Source organism: Wyeomyia smithii, chromosome 1, assembly GCF_029784165.1.
Source record: "Wyeomyia smithii strain HCP4-BCI-WySm-NY-G18 chromosome 1, ASM2978416v1, whole genome shotgun sequence".
NCBI classification, from domain to species: Eukaryota; Metazoa; Arthropoda; class Insecta; order Diptera; family Culicidae; genus Wyeomyia; species Wyeomyia smithii.
Genome location: NC_073694.1, coordinates 133,593,154 through 133,616,830, shown reverse-complemented (window position 1 = coordinate 133,616,830; position 23,677 = coordinate 133,593,154). Strand labels below are relative to the sequence as shown.

General features: G+C 38.9%; 3 protein-coding genes across 5 annotated transcripts; 1 reads left to right on the top strand and 2 right to left on the bottom strand.

Moving 5' to 3' along the window:
- Positions 1-13,603: 13,603 nt before the first annotated feature.
- Positions 13,604-16,287, bottom strand: LOC129718359 (uncharacterized). 2 transcript variants are annotated; one of them, XM_055669071.1, is made up of 4 exons: positions 16,036-16,287; positions 15,700-15,907; positions 15,341-15,614; positions 13,604-15,285 (listed from the first exon to the last, which is right to left on the bottom strand). In XM_055669071.1, exons 2-4 carry the CDS (start codon positions 15,711-15,713, stop codon positions 14,986-14,988), a joined length of 588 nt encoding a protein of 195 aa, XP_055525046.1. In that variant the 5' UTR covers positions 15,714-15,907; positions 16,036-16,287; the 3' UTR covers positions 13,604-14,985. The 2 variants fall into 2 exon arrangements, with proteins under 2 accessions (XP_055525046.1, XP_055525045.1); XM_055669070.1 differs by having other exon boundaries at positions 15,700-16,287.
- A 5,007-nt stretch (positions 16,288-21,294) lies between these two features.
- LOC129718352 (ATP synthase subunit C lysine N-methyltransferase) lies at positions 21,295-22,193 on the top strand. Of its 2 annotated transcripts, none has more exons than XM_055669054.1 (3): positions 21,295-21,448; positions 21,499-21,869; positions 21,925-22,193. In XM_055669054.1, the coding sequence occupies exons 1-3, from the start codon at positions 21,346-21,348 to the stop codon at positions 22,105-22,107; spliced, it is 657 nt and encodes a 218-aa protein (XP_055525029.1). In that variant the 5' UTR covers positions 21,295-21,345; the 3' UTR covers positions 22,108-22,193. The 2 variants fall into 2 exon arrangements, with proteins under 2 accessions (XP_055525029.1, XP_055525030.1); XM_055669055.1 differs by having other exon boundaries at positions 21,305-21,448; positions 21,508-21,869.
- Positions 22,088-23,385, bottom strand: LOC129718351 (uncharacterized). Its single transcript, XM_055669053.1, has 3 exons — positions 23,164-23,385; positions 22,479-22,984; positions 22,088-22,413 (listed from the first exon to the last, which is right to left on the bottom strand). The coding sequence occupies exons 1-3, from the start codon at positions 23,284-23,286 to the stop codon at positions 22,284-22,286; spliced, it is 759 nt and encodes a 252-aa protein (XP_055525028.1). The 5' UTR covers positions 23,287-23,385; the 3' UTR covers positions 22,088-22,283.
- Positions 23,386-23,677: the final 292 nt, after the last annotated feature.

Below are 23,677 nucleotides of genomic sequence, written 5' to 3'. Positions count from 1 at the left end.
ATGAATTGCCTGAATTGTAAGCAGTTAGGCCACACAGCCGCCTACTGCTGCAATAAGGCACGTTGTGGCAAGTGTGGGGAGAATCATGCGGATGATTCCTGCAGTAAAAATGCTGAAAAATGCATTCACTGTGGGGAGAGTCAGCATGAGCTCTCGACATGTGCGGTGTACATGCAGCGCAGGGATAAAATGAAGAGGTCTCTCAAAGAGCGTTCGAAGCGTTCGTACGCTGAGATGCTGAAGAAGACCGTTACCACTTCTCCCATTACATCAAACCCTTTTGATCTGTTGTCCTCTGATGAAACCGATTCTGACGATTCACCAGCGGGAACATCTTACGCCAATCCTGGGGAGTCTAGAAAGAGGAAAAATATTTCCTCTCCTAAACTTCCCAGAAAAGGTCCTAAGATTTCTCAAAGTGAAATGAAAGTTACAAACAAACCAAACAGCGTTTGCTGCGGAATAACCGAAGCAAACTCCTCCTGGGCTTGCAAATTTAAAGTCCCAGAAGGAGTTCCCAGCACTGCCAGGAACATCTTAAACCCCAGTTGCTCCTTTTACACTCCCAGTTGATAAAACAAACTCTGGATTAGTGAAATTTTCTGACATTGTGGACTGGATTTTTGAAACTTTCAATGTACCCGATCCAATTAAAATTTTTCTTACAGCATTCCTCCCAACAGTTAGAACATTTTTGAAGCAGTTGACTGCTCAATGGCCCCTCCTTGCAGCGATTGTATCCTTCTATGCCTAATTCATCTGCTAATCTGAAGGATTCTATCTCTGTCTTACAGTGGAATTGTAGAAGTATTTTACTAAAAATTGATTCGCTTAAAGTTTTGATAAATAAAAACAAATGCGATGCATTTTCCCTTTGTGAAACTTGGCTTACTTCAAATATTGATCTCAACATCCATGATTTTAATATTATTCGCCTTGATCGAGACATCCCATATGGAGGAGTACTTTTAGGGATTAAAAAGTGCTATTCTTTCTATCGTATTAACCTTCCCTCGATTCCAGGCATCGAAGTTGTCGCATGTCAAATGACAATACAAGGTAAAGAGCTTTGTTTTGCCTCAATATATATTCCTCCCAGAGCACAGATTGGGCAACGGCTGTTCTTTGATTTAATAGAACTTCTTCCCTCGCCACGTTTGATTTTGGGAGACTTCAACTCTCATGGTGTGGCTTGGGGTTCCCCTTACAATGATAACCGCTCCTCTTTAATCTATAACCTTTGCGATGACTTCGACATGACTATTTTAAACAATGGTGAAATGACACGTATTCCGAAACCTCCAGCGCGCCCAAGCGCTTTGGATCTATCCTCATATTCGACGTCGCTACGGTTGGATTGCACATGGAAGGTAATCCTCGATCCTCACGGTAGCGACCATTTGCCTATTCTTATTTCAATTACTAGCGGGTCAACTCGCATGCGACCAATTGACATTCCGTATGACCTCACACGGAATGTCGATTGAAAGTTATACGAGGAAATGATTTCAAAAGCGGTCGAGTCGATTCAACATCATCCACCACTTGAAGAATACATCCTCCTCGCGGGCTTGATTCTCGACGCCGCGTTGCAAGCCCAAACGAAGAAATATCCCGGCGTAACGATCAAAGAACGGCCTCCAACTCCGTGGTGGGACCAAGAGTGCTCCGATGTCTACACGCAAAGATCCGACGCCTTCCAGAAGGGAGGTATACCTGGCGACTATTTACGGTATTTGGAGCTTGATACCAAGCTTAAAAGTTTGGCTAAAGCAAAGAAACGCGGATATTGGCGTCGGTTCGTGAACGAGACGTCGAGGGAGACATCGATGAGCACTCTTTGGAACACAGCCCGAAGAATGCGGAATCGCGTAACGGTCAACGAAAGCGAGGAGTCTTCAAGTCGGTGGATATTTGATTTTGCCAGGAAAGTATGTCCGGACTCTGTTCCTGAGCAAAACATTGTTCGCGATGCGTCTCCGGGCCACGACGCGATAGAATCACCTTTCACGATGGCAGAATTTTTAGTTGCCCTCCTGTCCTGTAACAATAACGCGCCTGGGTTAGATAGAATCAAATTCAACTTGTTGAAGAATCTACCCGGCAATGCCAAGAGGCGCTTGTTGAACTTGTTCAATAAGTTCCTGGAGCAAAACATTGTACCGCAGGATTGGAGGCAAGTGAAGGTGATCGCCATCCAAAAACCAGGGAAACCAGCTTCTGATCACAACTCTTATAGGCCGATTGCAATGCTATCCTGTATCCGGAAATTGATGGAAAAAATGATACTCCGTCGTTTAGACCATTGGGTCAAATCAAATGGTTTGCTTTCAGATACTCAATTTGGCTTCCGCCGTGCCAAAGGGACGAATGATTGTCTTGCGTTGCTTTCAACAGATATTCAGCTGGCGTATGCTCGCAAAGAACAAATGGCGTCTGCGTTCTTGGACATTAAAGGGGCTTTTGATTCCGTTTCTATTGACATTCTTTCGGGTAAACTTAACCGACAAGGATTTTCTCCAATTTTGAACAATTTTTTGCACAATTTGTTGTCCGAAAAGCACATGCATTTTACGCACGGCGATTTGGCAACTTTTCGCATCAGCTACATGGGTCTTCCCCAGGGCTCATGTTTAAGCCCCCTTCTTTACAACTTTTATGTGAATGACATCGACGAATGTCTGGTAAATTCATGCACGATAAGACAACTTGCAGACGACAGTGTAATCTCTGTTACAGGAGCCAAAGCTGCCGATTTGCAAGGACCATTGCAAGATACCTTGGACAATTTGTCTGCTTGGGCTTTACAGCTAGGTATCGAATTCTCTCCGGAGAAGACTGAGATAGTAGTTTTTTCTAGGAAGCATGAGCCTGCTCAGCTTCAAACACAATTAATGGGTAAAACGATTTCTCAGGTTTTGGTACACAAATATCTTGGTGTCTGGTTCGACTCTAAAGGCACCTGGGGTTGTCACGTGAGGTATCTGATGAAAAAATGTCAACAAAGAGTGAATTTTCTCCGAACAATAACCGGACAATGGTGGGGAGCCCATCCAGGAGACCTTATAAGGCTTTACCAAACGACGATATTGTCTGTTATTGAGTACGGGTGTTTCTGCTTTCGCTCCGCAGCAAACACACATTTGATCAAACTGGAGCGAATACAATATCGTTGTTTGCGTATCGCCTTGGGTTGCATGCAATCGACCCATACAATGAGTTTGGAGGTCTTAGCTGGAGTACTACCATTGAAAACCCGCTTCTGGAGCCTGTCTTCTCGTATTCTTATCAAATGTGAGGTCTTGAACCGACCCGTGATTGAAAATTTTGAAAGGTTAATCGAACTTAATTCTCAAACCCGTTTTATGACATTGTATTTCAATCACATGTCCCAAAATATTAACCCTTCTTCGAATATTCCGAATCGTGTCGACTTACCAAATACTTCTGATTCTACTGTGTTTTTCGATACATCCATGATAGAAGAAACTCGTGGAATCCCGGATCATTTACGCGTGCAGCAGATCCCCAAAAATTTTTCCAATAAATATTGAAACATCAACTGCAACAATATGTTCTACACTGACGGATCACTTCTTGGTGGGTCCACTGGCTTCGGTATTTTCAATAACAATTTAACCGTCTCCCATAAGCTCGATAGTTCTGCTTCTGTTTACGTCGCAGAATTAGCTGCAATTCAGTACACCCTAGGGATTATCGAAAAAATGCCCACGGACCATTATTTCATCTTTACGGACAGTCTCAGTTCCATTGAGGCTCTTCGATCGATGAAAGATGTTAAGCACTCTCCGTATTTCCTGGGGAAAATACGGGAACAAACAACGGTGTTTGTGTGTGTGTCTGTGTGTGTGTGGCTGTGTGTGTCTGTGTGTGTGTGTATGTGTGTGTCTGTGTGTGCTTAAGCTTAAACATCAAAATGTAAAAAGCACGTAACATCATTATCTGAGAAACTATACAACCGATTTAAACAGAATTGGTTTTGAATGAACGGGCTACCTAAAAACCTTTAACTTTTGAAGCTTCAAAGATTGAATATGTGGTTTAAAAGTTATGGAAAGAAACGTATTCTGGAGACTGTTTAATCTCACTCATAAAAGATTGCTGGACCGATTTTCATAAAATCAGTGTCATATGGAAGGCCTAGTTACCCCATAAGACCCTATTGATTTGTTTTGCAATTGGACTCTTACTTTGCCTGTTATGTTTAAAAATGTGAAATCTAATTATGAAAAAAAAAACATATTCCGAAGAATACTTAAACTCACTCACTTTTCTCAGAGATGGCTGAACCGATTTTCACAAAATTAGTGTCACATAGAAGGTCTAGATGCCTCAAAACATCCTACTGAATTTCATTGTAATCGGACTGTTACTTCGTCTGTAAAGACTGTTGTTCGTTTTCCATCGATTTACTAGTTTTTTTGAGATTCCGTTTGACCAAGGCCCAATACCGTTCGATAGGGCGAAGTTCTGGGCTGTTAGGGGGATTGTGGTCTTTGGGTACCACAACTACGTTGTTCGCATTCTACCACTCGATTGCCTTTTTTCCGTAGTGGCAGCTCGCTAAATCCGGCCAGAACAGCACAGGTCTTTCATATTTCCTAAGGAACGGTAGCAGCCGCTTTTTTAGACACCCCTGGACGTAGATATCTTGATTTAAGATTCCCGTAGTAATGAAAATACCGCTTTTTAGCCCACACATGCATATAGCCTACCAGACGAGGTATTTCTTCGGAAGTTTTGACAGTTTGATAGTTTTAAAAATATCGGCCACCTTCCCTTTTTCTGATGCAGTATAAAACTCCTGTCCCAGAAGCTGCTTGAAATCCGCCTTCACATAAGTTTCGTCGTCCATGACGACACAGTCCAACTTTGTGAGCAGAGTCGTTTACAGCTTCCGGGACTGCTGCTTTGCCGACGTGTTTTGTTTATAATCGCGGTTCGTCACCTTCACCTTCTTGAACGTCGACAACCCGGCTCGTTTCTTGGCCGGCTGCACACTAGTATGAGAGGGAGACATTGAGCTTGCCAGCGACGTCCCGAATGGAAAGGTCAGGATTCTGTTTATATTTCGCCACCACTTTCTTCGTCGTCGCTGCCACTTCTGGATTACGATTGCAGCCGCTTCCAGGCTTCCTGGTGATCGACAGACGCTCGCCGAACACTTTCAAAACGTTTGTCACAGTCGATTTGGCCACATCCACCAATTTTGCCAACTTGGCGTGCGAGAACGTCGGCAGCATTTTCTCTCGATTTTGTCGACCAGTGTTATAATCAAATGAAACGGGTACCAATAAGGCAACTAAACCTTCAATTTGAAACTAAGGTTATAGAAATCAGTTCAGCCATCTTTGGCAAAATGAGTGGATTTAATGAGTTTACTGAACACCTTTCTTTTCATAACCTTTGAATCACATATTCAGTCATCATAAAATTCGTTAGTTAGGGATCTTGAAGGCAGCTTGTTCATTTGATACTTATTTCGTTCAAATCAATTGTATAGTTTCTGAGATAATGGAGTTTCATATTTTCCACATTTTGATATATAACAGACAAAGTTACTGTCCGATTACAATAAAATTTATTTACAACTTGTTTCGTGAAAATCGGTCCATCCGTCTATCTCTAAAAAAAAAGTGGGTGAGTTCAGCAGTCTTAGAAACATGTTTTTTTTTCATACCCTGATTTAACATTAATATACATAATGGACAAAATTAAAGTCCAATTACAATAAAACCTTCCACTAATTTTGTGAAAATTGGTCTAGCCATCTCTGAGAAAAGTGAATGAGTTTAAAAAGTTTTTGAAACACGTTTCTTTGCATAACTTTTTAACTACATGTCCAATGTCCAATAAAATTATCTAACAAATGGTAATGAAGTTTCGTGATTTTCACATTTTGATGCATAACCGCCAAATTTAATATCCGATTACAATAAAATTCAATAGGGTCTTATGTGGCAACTAGACCTTTCATTTGCAATTAGTTTCATGAGAATCGGTCCAGCCATCTCTGAGAAAATCGATTGAGATTGGGAGGACGTTACATACACACACATACAGAAAACGCTCAGCTCGTCGAACTAAGTCGATTGATACATATACGAGATTCGACCGCACTTTTATACCTTTCCAGTGATTGCTATACCTTTCTAGGAGAAAAGCAAAAAGGTAGAAAACTTCTACGACGTGGAATCTCTAAAAACAATTGGGTCCTAAAGTTTGAAACGGATTTCTGATTTTTATATATCAGCTGAAAGAGTGCAGTTTTCTGGGCAAAACCTGATTTTTAAAAAATGTTTATCGTTTTCCTTCGATTTTTAAATGAAAAACAAAAAACAGTTCGAAATGCCTTAAATGACAGTTCTCTCATAAACCGTACATGGGCGAAACGTCAACTTAGACCTTTCGAGCAGTTTTTTTACTCTTCCTTTAAAAATCGAAGGGAAACGATAAACATTTTGTTTTGTTAAACGTTTTGTTCAGAAAACGCGGCTTTTTCAAATGATATATAAAAACTGGTATAGCTTTAGGACCCAATTGAGCAGAAAATACTTGAGGCTGTGTTACAACAAAGGTGGGTGTTGGCTTACACAAATTTGTCGAATGCAAACAACTCTCGCTGAACATGTGAAAAGGGCCCATGTGCCATATGTAAACAAGCCACAATTTCACGTTTTTCAATGAATACAAGCTTATTCTACTCGTACAAACAAGATTTTTTGATAAAGAGTGAATTTTTTTATCAATAAATCTTATTGGTAAGAGCAGATATCGCTTGTATTGATCGAAAAACGAGAAAATTTGGCTTGTTTACATATGGCACATGGGCCCTTTTCACATGTTTGGCGAGAACTCTGATCCTTCCAGTATAACCCTCTAGTGCCCAAATTAATTTTTAAACGGACTTCGGTAAAATCACTATAAACCATTATAAACACTTTTTAAGTATTTATTGAAGCTTTTCGGAACTTCGACTGAAGCCCGCCAAATGGCGGCCTTTTTTTTTTCTTCATCTATAATTTATTTGACACGGCACAAATACAATTTAATGTTTAACGGCGCCAATTATATCTGGTAGCTTACTTTGTGAAGTATCTTAATAACTAAAAGCAAATTTTTTATCCTCGCTGCCGACTACGAGCTGAAACTAAATCTAACTTAAAGCTAGAATGTTTTGCATTAAAAACACTGATTTGTTGTTTGATGGTTTTCTATCGCCATAGGTAAGCAGCCTATTGAATATGTTCCGCTGCTGGGCCAAGATATTACTGACTGGCATATTGGGTTGTCTCCCTCGGGACCTGAGAGTATCGTAAATGGCGGCCTTGGGCACTAGAGGGATAAATAATAATTTCAATATATAAATATTGTTGAATAAATAATATATATATATATATATATATATATATATATATATATATATATATATATATATATATATATATATATATATATATATATATATATATATATATATATATATATATATATATATATATATATATATATATATATATATATATATATATATATATATATATATATATATATATATATATATATATATATATATATATGAATAACAATATAAAATGGTTGAATCAAACTTTTTGGAATCCATTGATTTAACAAGGATTTTTAAATGAATTGAGTTGTTTAGCCACTCACGGATTTCTGATTTTTATATATCAGGTAAAAGAGTGTAATTTTCTGAGCAAAACCTGGTTTTTAAAAATTTAATATCATTGTTCTTCGATTTTTAAATGAAAAATAAAAAATCGCTACAATGACAGTTGGTATATGGGCGAACTGTTATTGTAGCGATTTTGAGCAGATTTCGAGCACTTTTAATTCGTGATTAAAAAATTGAATGATAACGATAGAAATTTTTTGAAAATCAAGTTTTCCTTAGGGCATCCTTAACAGTGCGGTACCATTTAAGTTGTTATGGCGGCTGTGTACAGCGCGGCTATTTTGCTCACTCACCCGTTTTCACACCGGTAGTTGCTATCGTTTCAGTTTGACGTTTCAACCAGCATAAATCTTTAGCAGCGCTGTTATCGGGCTGCTAAATTTGAGAGCGCGATGCTTCCCGGAAGCTCGGCTACTATTTCTCTAGTGCGTTTAGCACCGACCGGTACGGTGTGAAGTGATGATAGAGCGCTGCCAAACGGGGTATAGAAGCGCACCGTTAAGGCTGCCCTTAGAAAATGCAGCTCTTTCAGAAGACATAAAAAGCTGATATAGCTAAACAACCCAATTATAGGGTGTTTCATTATATATAAGCACAATTTCAAATAAATGGTATAAACACAATTCAAAAGCGAACTAAATTTATATTTAACTTTTATTTTCTCTAAGTTCTTTTATATTTTTTTAAAAAAATCTGCTGACTTGATAGAGCCCAAAGATTCTCGATTGGCCTGGGGACAATTTAGCGGGTTCATCTCCTTTGGCACGAAATTAACTTCGTTGGATCATAGATTTACTCTTCTGAGAAATCAAAATTTTGAGACTAAAGTTGAAAAATTGAAACCATATTCAAAACCATTTTGGAAGCTGTCGAAGATTCTTAAGAAACCTTCAAAGCCTATTCCAGTTTTAAAAGATGGTGAACGTTTTCTTGTATCCAATGAACAAAAGGCTCAAAGACTTGCTCAGCAGTTTGAGAGTGTTCATAACTCAAATTTGAATTTTGTGAGTCCAATTGAAAATGAAGTCACACGTCAATTTGATTTAATTTCTTCCCAGAATTTTTTACCTGCAGAAATAATTGAAACTAACTTGAATGAGATTAAATCAATTATTAAACATTTCAAAAATATGAAAGCACCTGGTGACGATGGAATCTTTAATATACTAATCAAACATCTCCCTGAGAGCACAATGGAATTTTTAGTGAAAATTTTCAATTGCTGCTTCAAAATTGCATATTTTCCCAAATTATGGAAAAATGCAAAAATTACTCCCATTTTAAAACCGGATAAGAACCCAGCTGAAGTTTCAAGTTATCGACCAATCAGTTTGCTTTCTTCAATAAGTAAACTGTTTGAGAGAATTATTCTTAACAGAATGATGTCACACATCAACGAAAATTCAATTTTTGCAAATGAACAGTTTGGATTTCGCCATGGGCATTCCACAACTCATCAATTGCTCCGAGTTACTAATATGATACGAGCTAACAAATCTGAAGGTTATTCCACTGGAGCTGCTCTTTTAGACATAGAAAAAGCATTCGACAGTGTTTGGCATAGAGGTTTGATTGCGAAATTGCAAACTTTTAATTTTCCAATTTTCCTAATCAAAATTTTAAAAAATTATCTTACTGATCGAACTCTGCAGGTTGTCTATCAGAATTCAAAATCTGATAGATTTCCTGTCAGAGCAGGTGTACCTCAAGGTTCAGTCTTGGGTCCAGTCCTGTACAACATATTCACTTCAGATCTTCCTGATTTGCCTCCAGGATGCACAAAGTCATTGTTCTGCGATGACACAAGCATTTCCGTAAAAGGAAAAAGTCTTCGTGTCATATGCAGTCGATTGCAGAAAAGTTTAGATATTTTTTCTTCCTACTTGCAAAAGTGGAAAATCTCTCCCAATGCTTCTTAAACTCAAATGATAATTTTTCCGCATAAGCCTAGGGCTTCTTTCCTCATGCCAAACGATAATCACGTTGTCAAGATGAATGGGGTTATTTTAAGTTGGTCCGACAAGGTTAAGTACTTGGGACTAATTTATGATAAAAAACTTATTTTCAAAGAGCACATTGAGAGTATACAAGCCAATTGCATCAAATATACGAGATGTTTATATCCTCTCATTAACAGGAATTCTAAACTTTGTTCAAAGAACAAACTTTTGATTTACAAACAAATTTTTAGACCAGCAATGCTTTATGCTGTACCGATCTGGTCAAGTTGCTGTTCAACAAGGAAGAAAACGCTCCAAAGGATTCAGAATAAAATTATGAAAATGATTTTGAAGCGTCCTCCTTGGTTTGGTACACTCGAATTACATAGACTTAATGGTGTTGAACCATTAGAAGCTATGTCAAATAAAATTATTAACAAATTACGACAAAAATCGTTGCAATCCTCAATTGCTACGATAAGCTCTCTTTATAGCCAATAAGTTAGCAATTAAGTTAGTTGTAAGTTTACTTCCCCTTTTCTGACAGATAGGTTTAAATCCCTACGAATGATAAGTCCTAATTGCGAAAGCAAACAAATCCTAACAATTAAAATTTCAAATTTCTAACAGTGTTGAGAAGTCACCATTTGTGATTGGACACACATACTCATTATTTACTAATATTTATCATAAATACTTAAGCTACTAACAAATCCCCCCTTAAAAAAAAAAAAAAAAAAAAAAAAAACTTCGTTGGATTGTTATCGAGCCATCGTGTTCTTTGAGTAGTGCACTGATGCCAAATCTGGCCCAAACAGTACTGGATGTCATGTCATGGTCATGTTTACGGATCATGGACAGCAGACGCCGATTTGGACACTCTCGGACGTAAACAGCGGTATTATTCGTGTCTTTTGTTACGAATGGCTCAGAAAGCATGTCACACTCACAAATGGCTCGCCAAACTATTGCTTTTTCACCGAACTTTTTGGTAAAAATTGATGTCTCCGCCTCGCCAAGGCCGGTCGCTAGGCCGGTCGTGTGCCTCCGAAACCGTATGTGACGGTCCAATCCAGGTTCAGCTTGCCAACACAGGTACGGGACAACTCCTGTTGCCACTAACAACCTGCACCAAATCTTCCAATTTCTAAAATTACAACGTTTAGTACACGACTACCAGATATTTTCTGATGATGGCTGGCATCTTGGGCCACCAAGAAAGCTTTTCGCGCTGTTTTCTGCGCCAATATTTTGCGACGGCTGCGCGATATTTCGCGCCTTGATCAATTTGACACCCATCTGTATAATAGATTTCCTCCCTTTCAGTTGATCTGCCATACATACTGGCTGCCTGTTTTACCGCCCACTTGTACCCACTGTGTAACGTATATATTGTGTAAGTGTGTTTACAATTATTTTAATATTTATTTGACTAATCCTACTAACCTAACATCAATACAGGACCCAACATCAATACAGGAATCCAATTTCGAAAACCGAAAACATCGAGAGCGTCACGAAAATTGTCCAATTTCTAACGTTGTAAACTCAGTCAGTGTCCAACCAATTTCTGTCATTTTTGCAGCAATCGATTGGAAAATCATTTAAGCACCCGTCCAAATGCAGGAAATTGTGATCTGATTGTTCGAACTATTGTACTATTGAAAACTGTTGAACATAGTCGACTTTTGATTGATCGCTTGCTGTCTTTCCCTAAAAAGGGCGACAGAATGGAGCACCCCGTTAGCCGGGAATGTACTCTTTGGGCTATATAAGAGACTGTTTCCCTTGCTTGATGATATGCGGCGTAGTCCGAACAAGGCATTACGTAATGCCCCGTTCACACTACACCGTATATCACCTGGTATCAGGCTATGAAATCCATATCACCTGATATCCCATACAACCGAGTTGTCATCACATGTCACCTCCGGATACATGATATCGCGGATATCATATTCGAAAACCAATAAAAACCAGATTTGCAGCAGTTGGCAACACGATCAACTTGAGCAAATGACATTTGACGCAACTCGACAAATTTCGCAATTCAAATTCGGGACTGCGAAGATGCTGAGATTTGTTTGGTTTTAACTGAACCAGTGTACAGGTTTAAAGTTGGATTAAAATGTGTAGTTAAAACTTCGGAAAAACACATATTCTTTAATTACAACACTTTTCATCCCCTCCTAACATTATCACCTTGTTTTTTTACATTGCTCGATTGGTACCCTCGTTTGACACTGATTTGGTTCCTTTGGTTTCATCTTTGCGCGACTCTATATTATATACATAGACTCTGATTTCATGAACCTTTTTACAAACGTGTATACGGCAGTGCGGCATCGAAATCGAAGACATTTACCCTGCGGTGAAAACATCCTTGTTTGTGAAGACAAATGGAAGACATTGAAAACCAGCAATACTCAAAGGGAGAGATATGCGAAGAGAATGTTGTGAGCCAAACGAACATGTCAAAATCTGAGCCAAACGAACAAGAAAGGTATTGCAATCAGGTACAATAGAGGATATATTTTTCTTTACACGTTTTTCTTGTTATATTGCTGAACAATGAATTGAGAATGCTCCAAAATTTCTTTATCATATTGATTTTCAACTGGTGGTTCACAAACCTTATGGTCAACAAAATAATGATCAATCATGGTGAAAGTATGTGGTCCCCGTGGTTCTGTGGTTAGCGATGTCGGTCGGCTAGCTCTCCCACACGGTTGTGATATCGGGTTCGATTCCCGATCATGTCGAGGATCTTTTCGAGCTGAAAATTTTCTCGACTCAGCACTGGGGCACGGTGTATCGTTGTACTTTTCCTACACATGCAAAATGTGCCGAAAACAACATCGATAACGAATTCTCTCAATTAATCTAGTTGATCGAGACCGCATTTTATGATGCTCTTTATTATTGTCGCTGCAGCACTACTCTGCAATTCGCTGGTGAGTCCAGCGACGCGAAGATTTCTAGCGATGTCATTTTGTATGAATATTTCTCGCACAGTACAATGCAGTTTTAATGTTCTTTGATTAAATTGACATACTTTTGCGACTAGAAAACAATCAAAACTATTGGAAAATATTACAGTCGCATATTTCGAGACATTTTATGTTGAAGCAAAGGCTACATTATATTAAAATACTACGAAATTCGCTGGAAAATCCTTGTCAGACGAGCAACTCGTCGCTTCCGATTTTTCTCTGCATGCATAGGGATACCATCCGTCCTGATTTAGCAGGACATGTCCTGATTTTGAAATCCTATTTGGGCGTCCTGATTTATTTTTCATATAGGGCTTTTGCTACACACACATGCATAGCATCTGTTGGGCACACATTGCTTGTTTACGTTTGTTATTTCGCTGCGGCAGAAGTGAATTGAAAATTAAAGTATCTTTTTCCTAAAATATATCGCACCATTTCAAAAATAATAACCAGTTAGTATATTTAGAAACAAAAGCCGTTAAAATACAATTGTTCTAATACAACCTGTTGCTTCGTGTAAAATTACAAAGTTTCAAATTCTTTTTACGCTAGCTAGAGTTAGGCTAGATATAAATATGTCGTTGATTGCATATATGGGTAAAGTTCACGTTAGCACAGTATCAAGGTATTTTCATAAGTGTATATATGTAATGTTCCAACGATTGAAGGGACTTGTTAGTTGGCCTTCTCGCGAATCCGTGCATAATGCAATGCCAGAGTGCTTCAAACGACATTTTGGTAACAAGGTTTCTGTAATTATAGATTGTTTCGAGGTTCTCACCGAAAAACCCAGTGATGTTTTACAAGCTGCTCAAATGTGGTCTAATTACAAACATTCCCATACTGTTAAATATTTAATAGGAATAGCTCCTAATGGATCCATTATATTTATTTCGAATGGGTTTGGTGGCAGAGCAAGTGATAAATTTATTGCTGAAAAATCAGGTATGTTAAGTAAAATGCCAAAAGGAGATTTTATTATGGCAGATAGGGGTTTTTTGATAAAAAATCACGTTGAAAGTGCTGGAGTTAAATTATTTTTACCTGCTTTCACGATTGGTCAGGATCAGTTGCATCCGCTAGATATAGAAAATACACGAAAGTTAGCAAACGTCAGAATTCATGTGGAGCGAGTGATTGCGCAGGTTCGAAATAAGTATAAAATATTGTACAAGAATAAATTTCCAATTAGTACTCTGAAAAGAACTTCAAATTTTTGTGAAACGTCATTAATGGATCAAATTGTAACAGTATGTTGTTGTTTAGTTAATCTTTGTCCCTCTGTAGTCCCGCCAGATTAACGATTGTATCAAAGTTGAAAAATTGTCATCATTGTTGAAAAATAAAAACATTTTAAAATTTTATTTCGCAGATTGTTCGTTTATTCAACTTCAACAGTTTCACATTCGATATCTGAAATCCCCTCCCGTATAGTGTTGGCCTAACAGTTCAGGCATGAGAACCAACTTAAAAAATTGTTCACCTTTTGACAACTCTGTCTTCAAAAAGGTGTCGTCTCGGTCCACTCGCAGTATTACAATCTCTTTGCTCGTCCAAATAATAAAAATGCTAAAGTTAACGTTGAGTACAAGCATTTGCATTTGAATTTGGTAAAAATAATGGTGATCGGTTTTCATTTTCCATCCTGTTTCTGTTGTTTGAATTGGACTATCTGTTCTAGCAGCGTACTCTTTCATCGTTTTACCATCTCGAAGGCAATAAGGGCACTTAATTTCCACAGTACTCTTCCCGCAACAGTCACACATTGTGATTGCATCCGGAGATGCCCCGAAAAATGGTTTTTCCTCATCCAAGTGTAGACCAGTCTTCTTCGCATGAAAATTTGAATGTTCGTCTGCCATTTTTGGGTACAACCATATCTCGTCGCAGATGTTGAAAAGCGATAATCTTCGGGATAGCAGATTTTCCTGATAAGGTGCATTGAAGGATTATCAATCGGTGTCCTTGTACACGATTTAAAAGTAGATGCGGTTATTCTTCCAGCTCGAAACTTTTCCCAAAACCAACTCGAGCTTTGTGACATAGTCAAACTAGCTATTTGCTTTACAAGAGACTTCGTGTAACGTAAGTTTTTTATTTTATTCACACTGATTTCGCGAAGCTCGCTTAAAGATTTTTTGTGAGACTCGGATCAAAAAATTGGCAGAAAAGATAGCGTATCATATCAGAATCTGGACCAAACCCGCAGCTTGAGTTGACATTCGAAGGCTGTTGCATGAATTGCCCAGCTGATGGATTTTGCCCTTTTTTCAATTAACTTGTGTACGAACTCATTCAATTCTCCTGTAGAGCATTCAGGTACTTAAAAATCTTAGACAGGGGACGCAGTAGGCTGATCTTTTTGGCGGAATATGTCTTTAATTTCGGCGTAATCAATAGCTTTCTTTGGGGGAACTAGCCATTGATTAAGTATGTCAGTGCATGAGGGTTCGTTGTCGTCTACATCTTCACGACACCAGCATTCAAGGGCAAAAAGCACAGTGCCTACGTGAGAGCAAACTTCACCCAATCCGGCCATGCAATCACAATGTGCAGTTTGCACCGTTCCTGTAGAGTCTACCGAAACCCAGGTAGAGGTGGGTCTTAAGTTAAGTTTTTGGGAATGTTTCACCTGCAACATGTTAATAAATAATTTACTTTTCTGAGAAAAAATAGTTACATTATACCCGAGCAAACACGATACAAGAACCAGAATCAACTAGCCTGGAACCTAGAAACGTTATCCATCCCGCCCTGAAATTCTTGTATGCGTCCAAGCTCTTGAAGGCCTTGAAGCTTTCTCGGGTATACGGACTCTCTCGATTTATCAAATATTCAACAATGTCGTAATAGGTCACATTCTTTGGCAAGCTACTTTTTAAATAATCACTTTGCTTCCACTTGTATGGGTCGTAGCCATAACAAAACTTTCTAATTTTTTCCGCGTACCTGGCTTTTGCGCTAAAAGTAAATATTTGAGTATTAAACACAAATGGTAACATATTCAAAATGAAGAGTAAAGCAGATATTAAAAAAATAATCTTACCTATCCGAATCCATCTTTTGGAGCTGGCTTTTTAGACGTAAACCAATTAATTTTATTAATTATATATTTATCATTCAACTAGAATCATTTGACACAAGACATTTTTCAATGAAAAACGGTGAATATATTTTTCAATATTCGTGCCGTTCAATCAGCATAGCCCATAACTACGAAGTTGGTCGATTTTACCGCGTACCGAATGTGAATACTATAAAAACAATGTTGCTATGCAATGGACGAACAAATAAACTTGTTGAAAACAATTTTCGTGCATGATTTTTGCTGTAAATAAGCTAGAATATTATTTTCAAATAAAATACTTCTGCCGATCCGTACGAATTATATGGAGCTGTCACTTTTGCCTGCCCAACAGATGACTAATACATATGCACCGTGCAAATGCCCTATTCTAGCATTTGTCCTGATTTTCCTAAAATAATCAATGTTGTAGCTTGACACAACGCAGAGTTTTTCGGAAATTGATTTTTTTTCCGATTCCGGGATGCAACGATCACTGAGATCGATTTTTGTGGTCGGTTGAATCTATTTGCATTTGTACGAAAACTGAGTTTTTGAGAGAAAATGGTAACTAACAATGTATAGGTTTGTAATAATAGATGAATTTGACATCGTTTTATCGGAGAACTTTTTGAAAACATCCAAATTTATTGTAGGAGGGGTGGGGGCAAGACGGACATGTTAAGGAAACAGTAAATTTGTATGTGTAGAACATCATATATTTTGGGATCTTAATTCTTTACACTTTAGTTTGACATAAGCACTTTGATGCGTAGTATTTGGTTTCACGATTGAAAATCGTTTTCTACGTTTTTTTGAAACAATAAAAAAAAGATTGCAGAATTCGCTTTTTTTGAGTGTGCGGGTGAAACGGACAGGTGGTGTGGGTAAGATGGACAGGTAGGGTGGGTAAGACGGCCATGTTAAGAAAATTAAAAATAAACGACGAGTTGAGCTTTTATAACGTTATGAATTAGCGAAACGTGAAACGAAAACACACATGGAGGATATTTTAAGGCTTTTGGCCTTACTGGGCACACTCCGGGAACAGGGTTTCACAAGGTCCTGTATCAGTTTTTCAGAGGCAGTTTCAATCTTATCGAACTGAATGATTTTATTTATTATTTTATTTATTATACAGCGGAATAAATCACAAACAATTATTGGCGACAGCCAGTAGCTCAGAACAAAAAAAAAACAAATTCCGTTCATCAAAGCTTAGTAGCACGCCCATTCAATCAATTAGGCGCATGCATTGCAGACAATTTCAGCGTAATGGCATGTCGCGTGAAACCGAATGTCACATTTGATGCATCTGCCCCATCTTGAGCCATCTACAGAATCAGAAAAACAATTTCCGCATTGATCGCAAAGTGAATCCTCCGGAACAATTTCTCGCTTGACACGTTTAATTGGCCTTTTCATCTTCTTGATGAGTTTTATCTCTTTTGCAGCTTCAGCTATCTCTAATTCTTGGCGGTATGAGTCAGATGTGATCTCAACCGCTTTTTCGGTTTTGCGCTTCCTTTTCGAGCCTCGGGGTCTGGAAATTTTCGGAAGCGGCAGAATTTCTTCAGGCGTAACGTTGAAAGATGATTCCCTGTCACTAACAGCTTGGTCGCCAGGAATTAAACCATCTTCCAACGTAGATTCAACTACACTTTTCTCTACCGTGCAGCTTGCAGGTTCATCATGATTCTCAACAGGTTGTATTTCAGGTTGATCTGTAACTTCGGACGGCGCAGAAGATTCATCCGAAAATACGTGACGATTGCAAGGCCATATTCCGGTTGCTTTGAAACCAGAAATGGCAACACTAATGCTGGCGGCCTTAACAAAAGCTTGCGCCATCAAATCTGCAACATCGTACAGCCCAATTACAACCCCAGGATGTTGGCGCAAGAAAGCGTCTGCTGCGTAGGAAAAGTTCTTCTTAAATGGTCCCATAAATGCAACGTCTAGAGGTTGCATCTTATTACTGCAGTGGGGGGGGGGCAATACAAGAACTGTTACAAAACTGTTCCTTGCCTTTTCAGCAAAAACCAGATTCTTCGTGTGACTACTATGTCTGTCGATAATAAGTAATACTGGTGTTTCCTTTGATGGCTTAGCGTACTCCAGGAAGTGGTCGAACCAATCGAGAAATACTTCCGTCGTCATATATCCCGATGCATTACACCGAAACTTAGTCCCAGCTGGAGCACCTCTCTTCAATGCTTCATTCATCCGAGCTCGAGGAAAGATCATGAATGGAGGAACATATTTACCGGTTGCAGACATGCACATCATCACCGAAGTAGTTTCTCCACGTTCCGCAGAGGAAATCGATCCCACTTGCTTCTTTCCTTTTAAAGCAGCAATTTTTTGTTTTTTTGGAGGGACCTTTGAAGAATATTTTCATTTAAAATAGCTAAAAAGGTGTGAACTGGACTATTGAACTTACTGTGCTGATTCCGGTCTCGTCTGCATTATATATTTGGGTAGGAGCAAATCTTCCTTCTTTAAGAAATTGCTCGAGTAAATTATAAAAAGCATATACTGCCTGTTTGTTGAAACCTCGTGCACGCACGTAAGACGTGGCTTCAGGCTTTCGAAAGCTTAATTTTGGATTTCGTTTCAGAAAACCGAGTAACCAATCGCGCCCTGCCATTTTTTTGACTTTGTTGAAGGGATGTGGAAGGAAGTTTCTTTCGGCTAGCCCGAAGCCAAGCTTTTGGACATCCTTTTGAGTAAGGCCATAGAAGCGACTCTCTAAGTCCAAGAGATGCTGTACCAATTCATTTTCCTGTTCTGCAGTGAAAACGGCTTCCTTAGGCCCCATACTCATTGTCATTGTAGGAAATGCAATTCGCCTCTTCAAAGTGGTCCTTGGAATACCGTATTTTACCGCGGTAGCAAGAACCGAAATTCCTCAGGCCACTTCGTGTCTAGCAGCAGCCAGCTGACTTTCGGTCCACGTCTGACGGGTAGTTGTCCTTTTGTAGGATCGAGGCATACCTTAATTTGAAGAACCAATATTATAAACACTGACCGTCTTACCCACCCTGGTGGTGGACCATCTTACCCCACCAGTACACACAATTTTCAAACTTTCATAGTTTTTCAATAACAATATACTTTACCTGTATCTCTTCGCGAATAGATCAGCCAAGTTTCAAATAACCGAAAAATGGATCAACATCCAATAAAACGCGACACTTACTGGAAAAAAATCTTATTTTCTGACACAAAAAACTACATCCGCACTCGAACTTGTAGCTTTGTTATAAAGTTTGTTTATTTATTGCACATTTGACGAATGTAACCATGGTGACAGTGGTTCGAAAACCATAAACTAACTTGATGATAGATTGGCCGAGACAATTTTGCAGAAAGAAAGTCGCTAAGCTTAAGAATAAGTCACATGTCCATCTTACCCACCCTGTTCGTCTTGCCCCCACCCCCCCCTACCATAAGAAACAATAGTGCGAAATTATATTAAAACGATTTTTTCTTGGTTTGCTAGTTTACCTAACCAAACAGTCTCAAGCCGTGGCGTGGTCTTTGCTGTACGTAAGAGTCGCTCCATTCCACTCAGCCCATGTCTGCAGTTCGCCAGCTCTGCAGTCTGCGTAGAGTCCGCAGGTCGTCTTCCACCTGATCGATCCATCTTGTCCGCTGTGCACCTCTCCGTCTAGTCTCTGACGGATTGGTTTCAAGGACCATCTTTACCGGGCTGTTGTCCGACATCCTTACAACATGCCCAGCCCACCGCAACCTGCCAATTTTAGCGGTGTGGACGATAGATGGCTCCCCAGCAGCTCCTGCAGTTCGTAGTTCATTCGCCTTCCTCACACTCCGTTTTCCATCTGCAGTCCACCGAACATGGTACGCAACACTTTCCGATCGCAAGGGCGCGTCCATGTCTCATACCCGTAGAAGAATACCAGTCTGATCAGCGACTTGTAGATGGCAGACTTGGTGCGGCGACGAATTATACTGGATTGGAGCTTCCTCCGGAGACCAAAATATTCACGATTTCCTGCCATAATGCGTCGTTGAATTTTTTTTTCACATATCAATGCGTCGTGAATTTCTCTGCTAGTATCGTTGTCGGCAGTTACCAGTGAGCCCAGATACACGAACTCATCGATCACCTCGATTTCATCGCCACCAACTTGAACTCGAGGTGGGAGGTGAGCACTGTCTTCTCGTGAACCCCTTCCTATCATGTACTTCGTCTTCGATGCATTGATGACCAGTCCAATCCGTTTGACTTCGGTCTTTAGTCCGATGTACGTATCCGCCATCTTCACAAAGGTCCAAGCCACAACGTCGATATCGTCGGCAAAACCAAACAGTTGAATCGATTTTTGAAATATCGTGTCACTCGTACTAATCCCCGCTCTTCTAATGACGCTTTCCAGGGTAATGTTAACGGTAGGCACGAGAGACCATCATCTCGTCTTAAACCTCTCCGGGTTTCAAAGGAACTCGAGAGTGCCCCCGATACTCAAACTACACACATCACTCGATCCATCGTCGCTTTGACCAACCGCGTTAGTTTGTCCGGAAATCCGTAGTCGTGCATAATTTGCCATAGCTGGTCTCGATTGATTGTGTCGTACACCGATTTAAAATCGTTAAACAAATGATGTGTGGGCACGTTGTATTCGCGGCATTTCTTCATGTCTTGCCAAACCGCGAATATCTGATCCGTGGTGGCGCGGGCACCCATGAACCCCGCCTTGTAGTGCCGGTTTACTAGTTTATGTTAGATGAAATTTGTGCCAAAATTAAAGTTGTCCTGATTTTTAACTCGGACCAGATGGTATCCCTATGCATGCACAATATTTCTCAGGATTACAACCATCACCATCAGTTATACACTGTAAAAAATCGACACGTTACTGCCAAGTGGATTCCACTTACTTCTGTGCTAATAGATGAAACATTTCATATCTACGTGGAATACACTTGCGTTTCAGTTCTCGTTACAAAATCAAGTGTCTTACACTTCGGCTTGCCATGTCATGCATACCAAAATCAATCATTTTACACAGATTCCAATGCTTACACGCGTCAAATGCCAAAAGGCGTTAAAATACCGTGGATTTCAATAAAAATCGATATGAGCCGACACAATAGAATGATTAGGCTCGTGTATTGACATTCATATGTAAAGAGCATTAGGGATTAGCGTGCGATCTATTTTCAGTGTACGAGTCAAATGAAAAATTTAGTCCATATTGCGCTTTGAGAAGAGATCTGGCACCTATGACATGTGAAACCTAGTTCCCAAATTGGCGGCTTTTTTCATCGTTTATCTCTCTCTCTCTCTCTTTGAGTATCTCTATTGAAAACTATGCGAAGAGTTGAAGACATTAGAAAATATGTGATTATGTCCCGCATTTTGCAGAGGTGGTGACTTTTTTTTGGTCGTTAGTTTTCGGTTTGCCTGGTAATTTTTGCAGCCTTCGTTCGGTTTCAAGCCATCTCGGGTTGGACGACAAGGGAAGACAGTTTTACTCGGAACGTGATGACATTTGAAAAAATGAGCTGGCATCCTTGCAGCAGTGTTGGAAGCTGAAATGAATATTCGATACTTTCGCCTAAGTACAGTTTTGTCCAACCCTTATCTTTAGCAAAATGTCAACCAGTGAAACAAGTACGAAGCAAAATGTGGGAAAATACGTACCAGTTTCACAAAACAATAAATCCAAATCTGGAAAAATCCTCATTGCGGTCACAGGTTAGTTTGCTTATTATAATGTAAATAGCCTCTAATACTGATAATTTAAGGTGGTTTAGGTGTTGGACTCTCGATTATCTGCTATTCATTTGTGGCACCGGCGTTACGCAAACACTGTTTGCCATATGTTCCAGCAACAACGAAACAAATCAAAAATGTATTATCAGCTATTAGTACTTCTAATAGCGCAAACAAACTATTAGATATTGGCTCAGGCGATGGAAGAATTGTGATAGCGGCTGCTAAAACGCACAGCATCGAAGCCCATGGGGTAGAATTGAACCCATGGTTGGTTTATTATTCACGCTTTTCCGCGATGCGAACGGGGGTATACGCAAATACTAAGTTTTTTCGAAAAGATCTTTGGAAATTTGATATATCAAATTATAATAATATTGTTATATTCGGCGTAGAACAAATGGTAAGCACTAAACATTGTACTTAGGTATGATGATTGTATAAGAAAATCATTTTAGATGCAAGATCTCGAGCAAAAAATAACGCAAGAAGCACAGCTTAATGCTACGATAATCACTTGTCGATTTCCATTTCCTAATTTGGTTCCTATCAGTACAATAGACGATGGTATTGACTCCTTGTGGATTTACCGAAAAAGCTTTGATTATAAAAACACTAACATGAAAATAAATCCAGTGTAAATTTGATTATTTTCTACATATAACAATTTTACATTTTCAAAACTTCTATAATTTAGTACAATAATAAATTGGGTTTTAAATGCTGAGTTCTTTGTCTGATTTGGTCATAACTACATCTTAAATTAATAATACCAAATAGTCGTTTGAGTTTCGATATGCTACAAGTTTTCGATAATTTACTGGAGTTCTACGTTGATTTGTTCTCGGTTTTGGTTCCATTCAAAAGGGTCGATTCCAAGTTGAGATTTCATTACTTTAAGCGTATTACCTATAATTTGTTTGTGGTATACCAAACGTAATGTGAATCTAAAAATATTTTTTGAAAACGATATCTTCATAAAATTTATATTCATGTTCGAAATTATACTTACCCTAACTTAAGGTATACCTCGCGAATATTTTCATCACATTCAGAGGTTACAGTTTCAACGGTAAAAAGTTGATTATCAACGGCGTTAGACAGCACTCGTATAATCAAACGCTCCGCGATATCTCTGAATGGGTACTTGGGACAAACTGCCAAGCGATAAATCCATCCAGAGTTTTCCAATATTAGGTGACTTTTACAGCTAATCGTACCTATAACTTTTCGCCTCATTTTGTTTATTTCACTTTTATTTTTTACGGGTACATCGTCGAAAAATTCATCGATGTTGTCTTCTTTCTGCAATCCATGAGGTTCATAAATCTCCGCTACCCAACATAATTTGTTTCCTCCTCGAATGGCCAGATCATTCGCCTTATTGAAGTAACTACCGTAAGTGGTGAACAGGATCAATCCTATAACTACGGGTATAGCCACGCAACACATCAGCAATGGAATTCCAAAAAAGATGAACATGATGGCCCACACTATAACTATAAGTTGGAGTGTAATCTAAGATGAAAAAGTAATTAGTATACCAAACCAAAGTATGCCAGAGGGCTCCTAAACTCAACAAAAAAATCTAAATTAATGAATTGAAACACTTCGATGAATCCAACAGGAAAAATCGATATGAACAACTTTGATACCTATTTCCTGAGCTGACCAAAAAAAAAATAAAAAACACGTACCTCCCGAAACAAGCATGATATGAAAGCACCCCAGGCTCCGGCCATAATAAAATCTTTCACTACATTTTGGCATTGTATATTATCCTGATTTTCTAATTTCCGAATAACTACAAAAGGTTTCATACCGATTAGATACGAAGGTGGGAGATTGAAAGCAGATCACTGTTGTGACAGCTGTAGTACCAGTCTTCGTTAGTAGGGATGTCCGTTAATATTAGCATGTCTTTGCAGCAACTTGATGACCATAACGGATAATTGAATAATACTTGAATAGACCTATTTACGTACGAATGTGCAAGTGCCACTAGTTGAGGAAAACATAAACAAATCGCTGTTTTGTTTGCAATGCTATGTTTTAAGCAGCTGGAAATATATTCAGTTGAACATGTAAATGTGTTATAAACTCGGTTCTGAATACTTTTTTTATTCGTGATTGGGAATCGGAAGAAGCTGCTGAATATATCGACCAAAAATGACAAAAAGTGATAGAAAGTTGAAACAACGAAATGCGATT